At 37.9% G+C, this 17125-nt stretch overlaps 2 protein-coding genes across 3 annotated transcripts; one reads left to right on the forward strand and one right to left on the reverse strand.

The window, feature by feature from the left end:
• Nucleotides 1-504: 504 nt before the first annotated feature.
• lrit3b (leucine-rich repeat, immunoglobulin-like and transmembrane domains 3b) lies at nucleotides 505-5173 on the reverse strand. Its single transcript, XM_079856324.1, has 4 exons — nucleotides 4971-5173; nucleotides 3924-4378; nucleotides 3085-3390; nucleotides 505-1224 (listed from the first exon to the last, which is right to left on the reverse strand). The coding sequence occupies exons 1-4, from the start codon at nucleotides 5093-5095 to the stop codon at nucleotides 893-895; spliced, it is 1218 nt and encodes a 405-aa protein (XP_079712450.1). The 5' UTR covers nucleotides 5096-5173; the 3' UTR covers nucleotides 505-892.
• Nucleotides 5174-6253: 1080 nt separating this feature from the next.
• Nucleotides 6254-17088, forward strand: metap1 (methionyl aminopeptidase 1). 2 transcript variants are annotated; one of them, XM_079856323.1, is made up of 12 exons: nucleotides 6295-6495; nucleotides 8374-8425; nucleotides 8559-8668; nucleotides 8823-8883; nucleotides 10785-10808; nucleotides 12571-12662; nucleotides 13756-13839; nucleotides 14481-14619; nucleotides 15030-15161; nucleotides 15366-15509; nucleotides 15639-15704; nucleotides 16211-17088. In XM_079856323.1, the coding sequence occupies exons 1-12, from the start codon at nucleotides 6382-6384 to the stop codon at nucleotides 16375-16377; spliced, it is 1185 nt and encodes a 394-aa protein (XP_079712449.1). In that variant the 5' UTR covers nucleotides 6295-6381; the 3' UTR covers nucleotides 16378-17088. The 2 variants fall into 2 exon arrangements, with proteins under 2 accessions (XP_079712448.1, XP_079712449.1); XM_079856322.1 differs by lacking the exon at nucleotides 10785-10808 and having other exon boundaries at nucleotides 6254-6495.
• Nucleotides 17089-17125: the final 37 nt, after the last annotated feature.

Genomic DNA, 17125 nt, shown 5'->3' on the forward strand with positions numbered 1-17125 from the left:
GTTATTGTTCCCAAACTTTTGAACGGTAGTGTATATTGTTACAAAAGATTTCTATTCTAAATAAATACAGTTCTTTTTAACTTTTTATTCATCAAATAATCCTGAAAAAAGTATCTCAGGTTATAAAAAAAATATTAAGCAGCACAACTGTTTCCAACATTGATCATAAATCATCATATTAGAATGATTTCTGAAGGATCATAAGACACCAAAGACTGGAGTACTTGCTGATGAAAATTCAGCTTTGCATCACAAAAATAAATTACATTTTAAAGTATATTAAAAAAGAGAACCATTATTTTAAATTGTAATAATATTTCATAATATTACTGTTTTTTTTGTTTTTGTTTTTTTTTTACTGCAGGCTTGATGAGCATAAGAGACTTCTTTCAAAAACATTAAAAATAGTAACGTTTCCAAACTTTTGACTGGTACTGTATGTATCAATACTTGATGTGGCTACAGCCTAATACACTAGTAATACTATTCACCAGATAGATTCTTCAATTAGAATGTGACTTTTATTAGGCCACTGATATGACTAGAGTTTCATGTGAGGGAACATCATATTAACATGCTTTTTAAAAGTACAATTTCAATTCATTTGTAAGTGTACACTTACTTTAAATAAACAAACTGCCTTTGTTGTGAAGTGTCTTTAGTTTAGAGCTGCCATCTGGTGGTCATGGCTGTGTAATACATAAAAAAGTAACCTTCCATTGAAATATACAAGGATATGCTGATTCATATGAAAACTGAAACTTCATGAAAGTACACATTTAAATGTGTCAGGTGAAAATTGACATGGAGACATTTTGTGAAGTGGATTTTCAGAAGCAATCAAAAAGTGTTTCTGTGGCAGGTTCTGTACAGCTGTCCTGTCCCTTTTCATTTAGTCTCTGCTGGCTTTGGGGATTTTTATGACTCTCTTTGGAAGGGGGGGCTTTCCAATCATGTTTCGAGGTAACAAAGAAGGTATCGCCTTTGATTTCGGTTTGGGTTTCCTCTGTAAATAGTCTGATTTTGCAACTGTTTGCTGTTGACCAGAGTTTTTGGAGTTTGCATATTCCGCCATTATCCCGACCACATTCAGACTGACAATGGCCTCTGATATCCCTGCCATGTTTTGTGCTCTGCATCGGTACTCCCCTGCATCTCTATAGGATATTCCATTAAGACTGACCGCCGACCAACGAATTCCCACACGTGGAGACTCATGTACATCTGCAGGCAATGGGTATAAAAGTGAAGTGATCATGTGATCAGACATTAATCAAGTGAATTAAGATAACACTCACTTACATGACAGTTTACTAGCTGATAAATTGGTAAAACATTTGCACCAATGTGCTTTGAAGGTAAATATTTAAACACGAAGGTTTAAAAACCAAGTGCACAGCTAAACAGTTAATCATTTTAAAGGTCCAGTAAGCGATTTCTGAGACACACGGTTAATATCTGAAATCAACCCAAGCAAACACACCCCTCCCTTCATTGCTCTGCCCCCAAAATGCACTAACATGCAATGCAAAAGTGGATGTCTGTCTCTTTATCATAGCAGAAGAGAAGCAAAATAAAGCGAAGAGGGCGAACAAAAGACAAGAAAGGACAAAAAATGAACATAGAGTACACAAAAGTATATACAAGCAAGAGTTTGTTGCTAGTCGCCAGCAGCAACTGTCCTGTTACCATTGATATAACATAACAACAACAGCATTGGTTCTGAGAAACATAGCAAAACCAGTTACTCACGTATGGAGCAGAAACAACGCAACCTCGGCATCCATTTTCAGGCCTTCCCGCTTAGGTCTCTCCAACACTAGAAAGCTTTTCTAATATTAATGCTGGTCCAAAAGCTCTTGCCTGATCATAACCCTTCTTTTTCCAGTGATATTCCTCTGACCTTTTCTCTTTTGTAATGTCTCTCAGCCATCTCCTATACAGTCTTTCTTCAAATCTCCCTCTTGCTCACTCTCTCTCCTGTCCCATCATGAGTGGACACGCCCCCTACTGCTGACTGACAAGTGTGTTGTGGCGCTCGGTCTTATCCACTTTAAACAGCGTTTCTCAGAAATCGCTTACTGCACCATTAAGTGTGACAAAGTCCTAAAGGTAACTTACAGCCAGAAAGTTTTCTGGGCAATCTTCCGGAGTCAATGCTGCTTTTCATCTGCTTACAACAAGCTTAAAATAAAGGAGAATATAGTTCAAAACTCTGAGATCACCAACTAAATTACAGTAGTTCACTAATTCAACATTCTAAATTTTACAGTAAGGTCTCATTTGTTAACATAAGGTAATGCATTAACTACTAGCAATATATTTTACAGTATCTTTTAAACTTAAAAGTTAATTTTAGTTAAAAAGGTTCATGTTAACAGATACAACTTTTGATCTGACGTATTAGTAAATGCTGAGATTAACTAAGATTAATAAATGCTGTAGAAGTATTAGTCATTGTTATTTCATGTTAACTAATCAAACCTTATTGTAATGTGTTACCAAATTTTCATTTAGATTCATATTTAATCAGCATAACAAACTAAGTGAAAAGTTCAACTGAAAAATCACCAAATTTCAGAATGTATTGAATTTTATTTTCACAAATTTGTTCATTTTAAGTCCTAACTTTTCTGTTTTATATTGTTTAATTCTAAAACTTAAAAAAAAACTAATTTATAAAAGTAAAAATAAAACAAGGACGATACATAAGCTATACTAGAGAAAGAGACACAACTGTTATTTTAGTATTATTTATTTATATGCTATTATAGTACTTATTAGTATTTCAGATCAACTTTTATTTTTTATATTTTAATTTTAGTAATTTTGTTATCTGCTTTTGTTTTTTTATTATATATTTCTAATTAGCTTAACTTAGCTTCAACTTAATCTTATGTTATTTCAGTTGTTGCCAATGGAAACATTTCTCATTTTTGTTCATTCATCTAATACTTAGATTTTTATTTATTTCATCTTTATTAGAATAAACATTAAATAAAATTATAAAAGTTTTATTGTTAGTCAACAATAACAACACTTGTGTATATAGAAAATATACCACATGAGTGTACAAGAAGATACCTTGGTTATAAAGGTTGGGTCTGGCAGATTTTATCCACATAATTGTTGGAGCCGGGTGTCCTGTTGCATCACAGCGAAGTAGAACATTGCTACCCAGTAAAGCTGTGATCTTTGTGGCAGAGGTCACCGCGTAGGGCCTGCGGCAGCGAGTGAGCTCCACACTCTGAAAGGGAACTCCAGCGAGATCTGGCGGTTCACTACAGGTCAGGAACTGATCCAACAGGACCAGAGAGGATTCCGGGGCTTTACTAATATCAAGCAAGGTGGAAAGCCTACAGTCACACACCCAGGGGTTGTCCTGAAGACCTGTGAGAGGAATGAAACGGATGAGAGAGGGTGACGTGATGATGCATTGAGTCTTCAGAGGTATGCACTGATTACATAAACTGTTCTCTCCAGAAAGGGCTTTAGTTTCCATTAGAGGAACAGCATGAGCCATCAAAAGGCTGAAAACTCTCAGATCGCACTTAGATATCACATATGTGTCTGTGTAGGCTACACCACTCAGGTTGGGTAAATATTTCATTAACATAAGACATTCATGACTTAATTTGGTTTCACTGACTTTGGCGGTGTTGATGTGTGTGTGGAACAGTTTGTCTAGTATAGTTGTATGAGGGCCAATCAGGGTGTGTAAATAAAAAAAAAGCTATTTATTTTGGCTCACTGGTACAGGTACAGTAGTAGACAAACTTGAAACTTGGTACCCTATATTGTCCCTAGTACCATATGCAGATCACTGACGTAGAGTTATCATCAGTAACGTACAATAGCATTCTTCATTTTAGTTACAGATTAACAAATGATCTCTGGTGTGGTGTCTCCCTTTTATGTTTCACCTAGAACCACTGAGCGCTGGCTTTGAGTGGCGTCACTGAGCGGCCAGAGAGCAGTCAGATCATTGGGCAGCGTGCTTAGCCTGTTGCTCGAGAGGTCCAGATAAGTCACATTGCCAAGGTAACGCGCAGCCAGGGGTGGGATTCGTGCCAGGCGGTTATTGTGAAGTCCAAGTGTTCGGAGGCGGGGCACATCTCTGAGTCCCTCCCAGGGGAAGGTGGACAAAAGGTTCCCATCCAATCGTAACTCATGAAGGGAAGACAGGTTTGTAAAACTCCTTGGATGCAGAACGGTAATGGAGTTGTATGTAAGCCACAAATAAAGCAGTTCTGGCATGGCAGAGAAAGCGCCTCTAAAGATCCTGGAAACAGAGGTGCGCTCTAGGCGAAATTTGACAGTATCACATGGCAAATCAATTGGAATGGCAGTCAAGGCTGGGTTCTTACAGAGCACAGTTCTAAGAAAAACACAAAACATAATATATAAATATATTAATAATATATAGTTAATACATGTATATATAGGCCTATGTGTGTGTGGTCAAAATATTTCCTACGCTGTGGGGATGAAATGCCCCCACAAGGATATTCAAATCTGAATAACCTTTGTTGTGGGGACTGCAGCAACAACCTGTTCATACTCAGCATCCCAACACTAAAAATTAGCATTTTATAATGCTACAGTATGGTTGCAGCATTAGCCAGGCCAATTTATCATATCGCAATATAAGATAAATTGGCCTTTATTTATAAAGTCTGTAAAAAATGTTTGGGTGTTTATAGTATTGTGCATTTTGCTCTATTTTAGTGTTGAAGGAAATGTCTTAAAACTTAACAGGAAATGTACTAGTAATTTTCTGTCAAGACATTATCTGTTTTTCTACGTATTTTTTCTGACAGTGTATACACCTGTCTCCCCTAGATTACATTACTGGCACACTGTAACAAGACAACAACAGAGTGAAGGAGAGAGCGTGTGGATCATGGAAGAATTCAGGATCAAAGACTTGACCAGGTAAAAAGATTACTGAAAAAACTATTTGACTGTACCTGAGTCCTTTTGAGTTGCTGCGATCATGGAGCACACAGGTGCACAGAGACGGGCATGATGGACTCTGTGCACAGACCACCAACGCTAAGCACAGAGTGAGGCCTGCATATATGACTGGATGCATTGCTCTAAGAGACACATAAAGGATCTCATACACTACTGTCTCAGGAGCAGGAGTCCGAGCAGGAGTGTGACATTCCCAAACACTGTTGTAGATTAAGACAAAGTCTAAAAGGATTAGTTCAGATTACTCTGGAGCAGATCAACACCTATAGTCAGTGAAGTAAAGAGACACATGCTTTACAATAATAATATATAAAATGGAAGATGCATTGAATTAAATTTAAATAATGTGTTTTCTAATGGACATTTTAGAAATATAGTGCAGGGTGACCGATAAAATGTTTGCTAGCAAATTGGATATAGCCTACACAAAAATCCAATAGTGTTGCAATTGCTGTTCCATCTTGAATAATAGTGTTTTCTCTCGCGAATGGAATCGTATACAGTAATTTGGCTTGTAGCCTAGCTGCATGGCCACTTTTGAAAATAATAGTTAATAAAGCCTCAAAACATTTGCACATTTTTGTTTCAGATCATTGGTTCGGAGCTTGTTTCAAATTCGCCAAGTCACAAGATTTTAGAAAACAAGAGGTGTGTTCTACTTGAAGCAGTGCTGCGCAGACCGATCGGTGTATGACATAAAAAGTACAGCGAGAGCGATTAGAGCCCAGATGGCTCTGTATGCTTTCGAATCGCTCACACGGTACTTTGATGTCTGTCTGCACAGCGCCGCTTCAAGTCGAACACACCTAAGGCTTTGTTGTCATTGAAGATTGGCATATTTCACAATTCCAATGGTTCACCTATAGGGGGCGTTGATTTGTTGAATCAAGTGTTAATTGCTTCTAAATACCCCAAGCCTTGCCTAACACAAAAAGAAAAAGAAAAAAAGAACACAATTATTTACAGAACAGCTCATAGCTGGGTTTCTCTTGATATTCAAGAGAGGAATGGGAAATAGATAAACCTGTAGTGGAACTTCGGAGGCGTGATTACAGAACGTTTTGAGCGGAGCTGGGTAGGTCTCTGTTGCTCCGCTCCACTCATACACTGAACTCCAGTCCGGTATTCGGTCTGCGTTGCTTGGTGAGGCCTGTGATGCTTTTGCTTCTTGTAAAACTATTTTAGTTGTTGGAGAAGAAATATTCGAACTAACTTTACAATGATGTGTGGTCAATAATTGTGGCTGCAATAAGGTGAAATAAATAAACACACAATTTTGCAATGATGCACAAGGTGGTGTTGGAGTCCCTCCCTCTGATCTCGGATGACTGCAGCGTAGAGACAGCAGCAGCTCTCTCTCTCTCTCCCTCTCTCTCTCCCCCTCTGACCGACAGCAGCAGAAGCATGGCGGCGGTGGAGACACGGGAGTGCGAGACGGAAGGCTGCTGCAGCGAAGCTAAGCTCCAGTGTCCCACCTGCATCAAACTCGGAATTCAAGGCTCATACTTTTGCTCTCAGGTGAAGCTCTGACACTTTGGTTTAAGAAACAAGCGAAGCTCTCGGGTTTTGTAGCGCATGTCACGCTGCCGGCCTACGGGACTGAACTCAGCATTAGCTAGCTAGCTGTCTTACTGTACATCACAAACAGCCACTTTAGCCCTTGCTTTGAGCTTTGACGTTTGCATTAAAGTTTTGTGCATGGTGATTTTCAGGATGACATATTAGTCTGAGATGTTAAACCCTAACACGGAGTGAAAATGTAAATTAGCGAGCTGTTTCTCTGCTCAATGTGCTTTAAATGACTTCAGCTCAGCGTGGCCCGCTTGCTGCTCAGTTGTTAAATTAATACACCAACCCTGTATTTATAATCTCTAAAGTTAAATGACAACATGATGCATTAATCTGTGCAACCTATAAGGGAGTGTAGATTTAACCCTGACTCTCATCGTTCTCGTATGATTCGCTGGGCACTCCTATGTCTCAAATCCTAGTGAGCTGCAACATGGCCATGATGGTCAAAATGCTGTCTAGGTTGGAAGCTCACTGGGGTTTAATGCAAAAAGCCTATGATCAAAAAATGCTGTACAAGTACACATCTTATTACATTTTGACATATCTTTGGACTCTTGCACTTTTGGAGAGGCTGATTTTATGACATGTGGTTGGCAAGTCCAATATATCTGATTTGACATTTCCACCAATTCCATCCGATTCAAACATTCACATTTGCAGTGCTATAATTCACCCTCATGTCTTTCCTCTGTTTTTTTTTCTTGGTTTTTTTTTTTTTCATGCACTAAAAAAGTCAATTGGGTTCTATCTTGTTTGGAGCCCAACGTTCTTCAGAATATCCTAATTTATGTTACACTGAAGAAAGAAAGTCATACAGGTTTGGAACAACATAAGGGCGAGTTAGTGATGACAGAATTTTCATTTTGTGTAATGAGCTCTCACTATAATACTTTAATATGGAGAAGTGCAGAGCTCTGTCATATTATATAGGATATTTTCATCAGCTTTTCTTTCTAATTTTGCTAAAGTACATGATCCTACTCACCTTTAAATAGTATATTAGTAGATGTACGCAATGTAACAGTTCAGTAACATTATTATTATAATGCTATACATAATTATAATTTTTACATGCTTCATGTTTTTTCTTTTTCTTTTGATTTGATTAAAGACCCATGAAATTACATGATAAACACAGTTTTATGTACTTCCTATTCAAACAGGAAGCTAGACATATAAAAAGCCTTTACTTTAAAACAAGAGGATCGTGATTTGCTATTTATTGCAAGCATAATTTTTGGACAATGATTTGGATATTCCGGTTATATTCATTGCAAGATCATCACTCATAATTATATTTTATACGTTTACTGGAAGAGAATGTTACATTTTAAATGCTATAATATACACTACCATTCAAAAGTTTGGGGTCAGTAAGATTTAAAAAATAAAAAAATGTTTTTGAAAGAGGTCTCTTATGCTCACCAAGGCTGCATTTACTTAATCAAAAATATAGTAATGTTGCAAAATATTATGACTTTTCTGAAATTATAGTTGTATCTATAATAGTTGAAAATGACTCTGTAACGTATTCTGATAGTATGTATACTCAAGTCTTCATTGTCACATGATCCTACAGAAATCTGTACTGATTTGCTGCTCAAGAAATGTCTTATTATTGATGTTGAAAACATTTTGTTGCTTAATATTTTGCAAAACAAATTTGCTCAAAGAAAAAACGTACTTAACCTAAACTACTTAAAAATGGTAGTGTAATTTTGACACTAGCAAATACATCAACGTTAACAGAAACTTTTTCGAGGGCCTTTAAGAAGTGAAATTGTTTGAGTAATAACCTCTAATAAAGTTCTTGTATGTTTTCAGGAATGTTTCAAAGGCAGCTGGGCCACCCACAAACTGCTCCACAAAAAAGCAAGTATGTGTGTTTTATTCACTCTCGCTGTTGATGAGTGATGTTCAATTCTGCATTTGCATTTTATATCCTCCATAGTCCATACAAATCATATCTTGCATAATGCCATCATTAATATCTGCTGTTTTATTTGTAGAGGAGGACAAAGTAAACGATGAGGGAAAGAACTGTGTGGAGAAAGAAATCAACACAGACCCATGGACTGGGTACAGATACACTGGTAAACTGCGACCCCACTATCCACTGGTAAGAACGCAGCACACTAGAGATGGACATGAGCACAGACATCATAAAATTTGCATCGAAATTGCAGCACATGCACGCATATGACGCTTTTCCACTGCATGGTACGGCTCTCCTTTGGGGGTTTTAAATTTTTTACATTTTTGGTTGTTTTCAGACACCCATGCGGCTTGTTCCTAGCAACATCCAGAGACCAGACTATGCAGATCATCCTTTGGGTAAGATTGCAAAACCCTTCACACATACATTTTGACCTCATTTTGTAAATTATGCTCCACAACACTCTAACCTAAACTAGCTTTCTTGCCCCCAGCCCTTTATTTGAGTCATTGCACTATTCCGACCGGCTGCCCTGTATGAAGTTTAAACTTTTGACCCTTGCAATGGGCCACTGATATACAAGCGTTTAAACTAACGGTCTCACTCTCCATCTCATCTGCAGAAGTGCTGTTTGATTTTTAAAGTGTTTGCTGCAATAGTGCACCTCTTCTGACCACATTAAACCTCTGTTTATTGTATATACACATCTACTGTGTTTACTGAAAACTCTAACTCTGTTTTTTTGTTTGGTATTTCATTGGTGTATCATCTGTATTATTAGCATTTGGAGTTTAATGAACTCTGAATCGTATGTTTGCGATTAGGAAATGAGAAAATGAGGCCAAATGCATAGTTAGAAAAAGTTATATTGTGAAATTAACTTTTTTCTATTTTTATGTTTTCTATTTTCGTATAATTTAAAAATGTAATTTATTCCTGTGATTCAAAGCTGAATTTTCAGAATTACTTCAGTCTTCGGTGTCACATGATCCTTCAGAAATCATTCTAATATGCTCATTTGTTGCTCAAGAAACATTTGTTCATATTATCAATGTTGAATACTGATGCATGTGTTTCAGGATTCTTTGTTGAACAGAAAGTTAAAAAGAACAGCATTTATTTGAGATAAAAAAAATTATATAACTTTATATAAGTTTTTAAAAAATGATAGATCATCATCACTAACCTTCTAGTTACTATGCCAGTGTGTCTGAGAACCATGAAAACATCAAGTTCTTTGAAAAGGTGTGGTTTTATTTATATGCAGATGCCACTCTGATATTTGTATTTAAAGGGATAGTTCGGCCAAAAATTATATTTAACCCATGATTTACTCACCCTCAAGCCGTTCGAGATGCATATGTCAATCATTTTTCAGACGAACACATTTTCAGTTATTTTAGAAAATGTCTTAGATCTTTCAGTGGTTATAATGTGAAGCTATGGGGTCCACCCCAAAATGTGCATGCATCCTTCACAAAAGTAATCCATCCGGCTCCAGGGGGATAAACGAAGGCCTTCTGAGGGTAATCCGTGCGGTTTTGTCGTAAAAATATACATATTTAAAACTTTATAAATGAAAATATCTTGCTTCCGGCAACAGTCGACGCGCGTTCACGGCAGATGGATGCCGATGTAGGACATTCTAAGGTAATCAGAAAATAACGGTTCATTATGTAAGGTCTTTATACACCACTGAAAACATAGATCTGTCAACAGATCCTCCTAAATATTACACAATGCACCTTTAAGTGTGACTTAAGTGCCCAAATACTTTTTGGGGTCCCTGTAAATGATGTTCATGATGAAACGATTTTTCAAACAATGATAGATGGTACACGTCTTTAAGAACGAATCATGATTTTTCTTCTAGTCTAGATGCATCTCTCATGAATCACTGTGTTATTGTGAATAAATGCTCATTTGTCCCTCATTAACGGATGCTGCAGAATCTTCCCGTAAGTAACCATTATGTTGGTGATTAGTTAGTATTAGGCTCCTATAGTTACAGCCTTTCATTCCTCTGTTATTAGCTCATCCTTGAGTCTCCTGCCCCCGGCTTTTAAACAGCAGAATAGTGATGTATTGAAAAAGCCTGAATGTCTTCAAAAGCATCCCCTGGTTAGGTCAGGAATGTGTGCACATTTTTAACAGTACATTCAATTGCACTTCTTTGTGAGAGCGTGTGTGATGGTCCTGAAGTCACTCTATACACGTTACCATTTATTTCCGTGTATGTGTGTGTTTGGGGGTGGGCTGCTGCAGTGTGTGTCTGAAGCTCTTCTCTTGCTCTCTGCAGCTGCAGAGGTTGGGTTGTTGGCAGGTACGAAGCCCCGCCGCTTCCCATGTGTGTCTTAGCCAGTGCTGTCCTCTTGTTTTAATAGTATTACAGGGAGCGGTTGGCTCCGCAGTGGGCGTGTGAGTGTATTTTTGTGAGCGAGAGTGTGTCTGTGTAGTAGCATGGCTCTGTTTGTTTCTGCATGGCTGATATCGTCACTCAGCTGGGACTAGAGGTGGGCGATATGACCAAACGTTGTATTGCTTTTGCTGAGAATTCAATGAAATATATGGTACATCTAAACTTGTTTGCGTTAATACTTTTTTTTTTTAGACACATCCTGCTATCTCTTTTTGCATTACTACTACAAAAGGGCTTTTAACTGTTTACATAAAGGCTCTAGCATTTCGCATCCTCTTATAATATGTTGCTGACGATACAATCAAGTGTTTCACCTACTGTAAAGGTGAGAATGAAATGCTCTCTTCAATCTAGTTGACACATTTTCTGTCACCATTTGACATTTTTTTTCTCCCAAACGCTGAAACATACTGTTTATACTATGTTAGTGTTTCTGTGACTGTCCAAAGCACGTGAATATGAGGCATGCGATTGGCTGTTTGTTGCTAAGCAGCATCTAGCCGTAACATTCTAGCATTATGTACACGTTTGGCACCGCAATGCTCCAGAGCAGGGTTTCATAAGCCGGGTAAAACCAGAGAATGTCTAATAGGAAGAGAATTGGCACTCTCTGCTTACTTCCGGTTTCTGGACTGGCTGCAGTAACACGTCTCTGTCCATGCGGGGGCGCTCGCAGGCGAGTGCAGAATGAATGGAGGTCTATGGCGAAAAACCCTCAAAATCCACTTTTCTCAGGATATAATTTTTTGTCTAGTAATTTGAATGTTGTATTCGAAAGGAGATGCAAAGAAATTACACATTGCTGGGTGTTAGATTTTTTAGAGTCACTTATTTGGTTTAAAAAGTCTTTTAAAATGTCAATGACGTCAGAATGCTGACGTCATTAGCAGAATGCTAGCGTGTTATGGGCAACAACAACTCAACCTGTAAGAAATCGAAAAGAAATAAGTACTCGTTCATTCAACTTTCGACCTATAACCCATGTTGAACTTGCAAAACCTACAATAAAATCTGAGATTTCTCAACGGCAATCGGGTGAAAGAGACACATTTAGCCGTCTAGCCCCATAGACTCCCATTCAGTCTGCACTCGCCCGCGATCACCTCCAGTGGAATTCTAATGGAACTGCAACCAAGATCGATACAATGGGGCTAATAGGAAGTGCCAAGGCTCTCCGTAGACGGGCTCTGGTAAAACGCAACGCTAACCCCACTTCTAAACGTTTTGTGAAACGTTTCTCTACCCGGGGTTAAAAACAGTGCTTAGAACAATAATAACCTGGGATTAAGTGCAGTCTGCAGTGTGAAAAGCCCTATACAGTGTCGCTATACTAAATCTCAATCTCTACCGCCACATGATATATAGTCATACCGCCCAGCCCCAGCAGGAACTGTCTGTGATCACATCATTGCCAAACTGTCATGTCCTAGACCTCACTAGATCAGCGACCATATGTGTGTGTGTGTGTGTGTGTGTTTGTCTCTAAGAAGTGGTTATGTTGTCTTCATTAGCTGACTGGAGACTGTGCTGTTGAGATTCTGTTGTGGTGAAGGTCAGTAGGCAGAGCTAGTCAATATATATGAGTGATAGTAAGATGCTTTTGTGGGTAGATGGGTATCAGTGTATTTTACTGCTCACCAATTCACAAATTCATCACGTCTTTCAGGAATGTCAGAGTCAGAGCAGACCATGAAAGGGACGTCTCAGATTAAGATCCTCAACGCTGAAGAGATTGAGGGCATGAGAGTTGTCTGCAAGGTAAATCAACATCATAACTCCACAAATAATAACTTTGCATGCAGAATAATATCTGTGAAATGTTGAAGTTTTGGGTGTTGTTGTGAGAGTCAGGGATAAAGTACAATAACAACCAAATATTAGAGAACAGGAATCTGTATTGTTAATGAACTAGCTTTAGTTTTGTGTTGTACCTGAATGAATAGAATTACGTTGTTAATATGTGTAACAAAATACAATTCGAGAAAGATAGAATTTTATTTCTGAGCGGCGTCCCATAAACTGACGTAAAAATGATTTTTTTTCATGTTTCAATTGCCTGTCATGTAATGCAATGCACCAGTTTTAGCAAATCATCTTGAAGGTTACCGAAATAAAACAGGAATACTGATGTATAAACAAATGTAATAGATTTAATTAGGATGCATGGAGTGAGACATTTTTCTGCCTCTATTTAACTTCTAATTGCTCTGCTGCTGTTTGTTCTGCCTTCGATTTAAAAAAATATATATAATTAATCATTTATGTGTAGGAGAACCTCAGAAAAACAAGATAAATTCACACATTTTATGCAAATCAGCAGAAAAATTGGCTAGTGTCGGCCTATCATGTCTATCATAAGCAGAAGAGATATGAATTGTTGACTATAAAGACTCTTTGTTTGTCTTTCTTTCTTTCTTTCTTTCTTTCTTTCTTTCTTAAGCACATTTAAAAACAACCATGGGTTGACCAAAGTGTTTTACATAGAATAAGAGAAAAACAAATTACAAAGCAATATAATAGACCTATTTGACTTATATTTTAGACTAACATCATCTGTTCAAATAAATAGGATTTTAGTATAGATATAAAAACTGAAAGAAAAGGTGCTGTTCGGATGGCTACTGGGAGCTTGTTCCAGAGTGTTGGACGAGCAATAGCAAATGGTCGATCACCATCGTAAATGTCCCGATCTGAGTGGTTGCGATGATTTGAGCGGACGCACAATTCCGCAAGATAGACTGGTGCAAGATTATATAATGATTTAAAAACCAAAGTTAAAATGCAACCACTGCAAGGAAATCAAGATAGGGGTGATGTTCTGAAATTTACGCGTGCCAGTTTCCTCCTTCAGCTGGCTCGAGAAGTACTTGACATTGCTGCCATGATGGTGAAACCTGGAATGACAACCGAGGAGATCGACCATGCAGTGCATTTGGTAAAACTTCACTATCTTTTCTCTTTAAATATTACAAAGTAGTAGTCTGATCAATGCATAAAGTTTAAATACTGGTTATCGAAGGGGAAATGTGAAATTGCTGATGCCTTCATATGGAAATTTGTCTCTTTTATTTGTTCTAAAGCAGTCGTTCTTTACCTTTTTGACTCCAAAAAGTACACCTGGTCCTTTTATTATAATAATAATGAATAAACTCAAAAATATGTTAATTTATTATTGCACATATTTGTTTTAGTTTTTTAGCATATTCATTTAGATTAACTTAGTATAATATAACTATAATTGGTGTTAATATAACTAAATTTAAATCATTTTAAGACATTTTGGGGTCCCCCTGGAAGTTTGCTGAGGCCCCCTAGTGGGCCCCGGACCCCTGACTGAGAACCACTACTCTAAATGTCATGGTTCGTGCTGGACTACTTTTTGCTAGCTTCCTTCTAGAAAAAAAAGAGCATAATTTTGACAATTATTTGAACATATTCTTAATGAATACTTAGATTTTGTTTTTGTAAACTCTACTTTTGTTAAGGTTAGAGTAGTGCTGCATTTATATGGCCAACTTGTGTGTTCTGTTGTGTTGTGTTGATGCTAATGTGGTGTCTCCATGTTTACTGGTTAAGGCGTGTATAGCGAGGAACTGCTACCCCTCTCCTCTGAACTACTACAACTTTCCCAAGTCCTGCTGCACCTCGGTCAATGAAGTCATCTGTCATGGGATACCTGACCGCCGTCTCCTTCAAGACGGAGACATATTGAACAGTATGTATCGGCATGCATGTGCACATATAGTATATACATGCATCTTACTTGCAAGATTTCACAGGAGATCTTAATTTTGCCTCCAAGAATGCTGTCTTAAAAGAATATACACACTCTCCCTCTAAATTTAAAATATATTACATATTTCAGTTGTCAGCTACACATTAACTAGGCATTAGAGATTTTAACACATTTTCACTTTTCTGTAAATGCATTGGCAGTGTCCAGACTGTTGCTTTTTCCTCCTGCTCAGTTTATGATCATGATCTTCACTGAATGCATAAATCATTTTGTCACTGTAGTTTTCTGCAGTTCTGTGTAACATGCAGAATAACATTCAGACTTAAGTTGAATTGCACTTCATATTACATGCTCACTTGACCAATCATATGTTATTTTTTCCCCTGCAGTCGATATAACGGTTTACCACAATGGTTACCATGGAGATCTGAATGAAACTTTTTTTGTGGGTGAAGTAGATGAGGGAGCCAAGAAATTGGTTCAGACCACTTATGAATGCCTTATGCAAGCCATCGACTCTGGTGAGAATGAAACTACTTGCAAACAAGCACAAAACAATTCAACAGACCCCATGCTATGCGAATTAGACATTTTATTTGGACTAGGTGATGTCGTGTACAGTATGTTTGTCTGATGTGATGTACACTAATGACCTTTAGAGGGCAGACTTGCACAGCGGGATGTCTGTGTTGTGATCTGAGGTGGTTTTTTGCTGTCTTGTCTAGTAAAGCCTGGTATTCGGTATCGTGAGCTAGGGAACATCATCCAGAAACATGCCCAGGCCAATGGTTTCTCTGTGGTACGGAGCTACTGTGGTCACGGCATTCACAAACTATTCCACACGGCACCAAACGTACCACACTATGCCAGTGAGTAACATCTCGCCCAGTTTGATGCAGTCTGTATGATACAAACATTGCACTGTGATGTGATGAAATCTGCAGAGATTGCAAACACTCATAATGCTTGTACTGTCCTTGTTTTATGTATTTCTACAGAGAATAAAGCAGTTGGAGTGATGAAGCCTGGACATGTGTTTACTATTGAGCCCATGATCTGCGAAGGTAAGAACAATGTTTAAAAAGTAAGGCTGTAAAGTTAATATCATGGTTTTCACAAAAATAATAAGCAGCACAACTGTTTACAACATTGATAATAAGAAATGTTTCTTGAGCAGCAAATCAGAACATTAAAATGATTTCTGAAGGATAATGTGACACATTGGTTGTTGATAATTCAGATTTGTCACCACAGGAATGAATTACATGATAAAATATATTAAAAATAGAAAAAAGTTATTTTAAATTATAATAATATTTCACAATTATGGTGAGCATAGGGGACTTTTTTCAAAAAAACATAAAACTTTTGAATGGTTGGGTATAACTTAACTATTTAATTTTGTATACCTACAGTATTCTTGTGTATCATGCAAGCAAATTGCTGAACCCGTTTTTAACAAGTTTTCTTTCCTTCAAAATACTGTTAACAAAAAAAAAAAAAAAATGAGACTTAGTGTGATTTAAATATTATAATCAATTGTTTAGTAAAGAGTCTTTGCTCTGTGCAGGTGGTTGGCAAGATGAGACGTGGCCAGATGGTTGGACTGCAGTCACTCGTGACGGCAAACGCTCGGCCCAGTTTGAGCACACGCTCCTTGTGACGGAGACTGGCTGTGAGATCCTCACACGTCGCCTTGAGGATAATGGCCGTGCTCACTTCCTGTCCCAAATGTAGGATTGGTAGGGTTATATCAGCCCTGTTGTGCAGTGAAGGATACAGCAGCTCTGCCCCATATCACCAATCAGCCAATCACATTGTGGTTCTCTGTTGGGCAGGAGATGATTGGCCAAGTGGCCGTATCAGTGGAATTGGGCAGGAGATGGAGATTTGGTAACTTTTGAATGTGTCACCTGGCAGTCACATTAATCAGCTTGGATCTGAGAAAATTTAAAGGCACTGGCCTTTAGCCTGGTTTCAGTGCCACCACACTCTGTCTACAAGGCAGAGGTATCTGCGTGAGTGGTTTTGCGTGTACGCACCTGTGTGTTTATGAGAGTGTGTCGGCTGTGTGAGGTTTGCTGTCTCAGTCTGCTTCAGTGTGTTTGTATGCCTTGGCTCGTTGCAGTGTACCGGGTCTGTTTTGTAAGCCATTGTTGAGGTTTGAGATGCAACGAGTGTATGTGATAAAACCCTGTGGAGTCTCTCCAAACCTTATCAAATCAAGATTGATATATGAAAACTCTTTACAGCTGAAAGAGTGCCTCGTAATGTTATTGAACATTGTACAAATGTTTTTCATAAACTTCTATCAGCGTTAATAAGGTTCAATTAAATCAATCCAGTTTGAGTGAGAATGTCACCTAGGGAAACATTAGGTTAGGTACAATGGTGTAATTATGTTTTGTGATGGGGAGAGGATGGCCTTTCTGAATTGTCCTCTCACTACAGTCATCCTTAGTCAGTGACAAGATGATTTTTGTTT

This window comes from Squalius cephalus (genome assembly GCF_949319135.1).
Source record: "Squalius cephalus genome assembly, chromosome: 21".
In the NCBI taxonomy this organism is placed as follows: Eukaryota; Metazoa; Chordata; class Actinopteri; order Cypriniformes; family Leuciscidae; genus Squalius; species Squalius cephalus.

Coding starts and splice junctions, on each gene's coding strand:
- metap1 (XM_079856322.1), top strand. CDS start 6,259: ATGATGCACAAGGTGGTGTTGGAGTCCCTCCCTCTGATCTCGGATGAC. Junction 12,663..13,755: donor GCATGAGAGTTGTCTGCAAG/GTAAATCAACAT, acceptor TTCCTCCTTCAG/CTGGCTCGAGAAGTACTTGA. Junction 15,705..16,210: donor TGAGCCCATGATCTGCGAAG/GTAAGAACAATG, acceptor TGCTCTGTGCAG/GTGGTTGGCAAGATGAGACG.
- lrit3b (XM_079856324.1), bottom strand. CDS start 5,095: ATGCATCCAGTCATATATGCAGGCCTCACTCTGTGCTTAGCGTTGGTG. Junction 4,379..4,970: donor AGCAACTCAAAAGGACTCAG/GTACAGTCAAAT, acceptor TGTTTTTCTTAG/AACTGTGCTCTGTAAGAACC. Junction 1,225..3,084: donor ACCCAACCTTTATAACCAAG/GTATCTTCTTGT, acceptor CATTGCCTGCAG/ATGTACATGAGTCTCCACGT.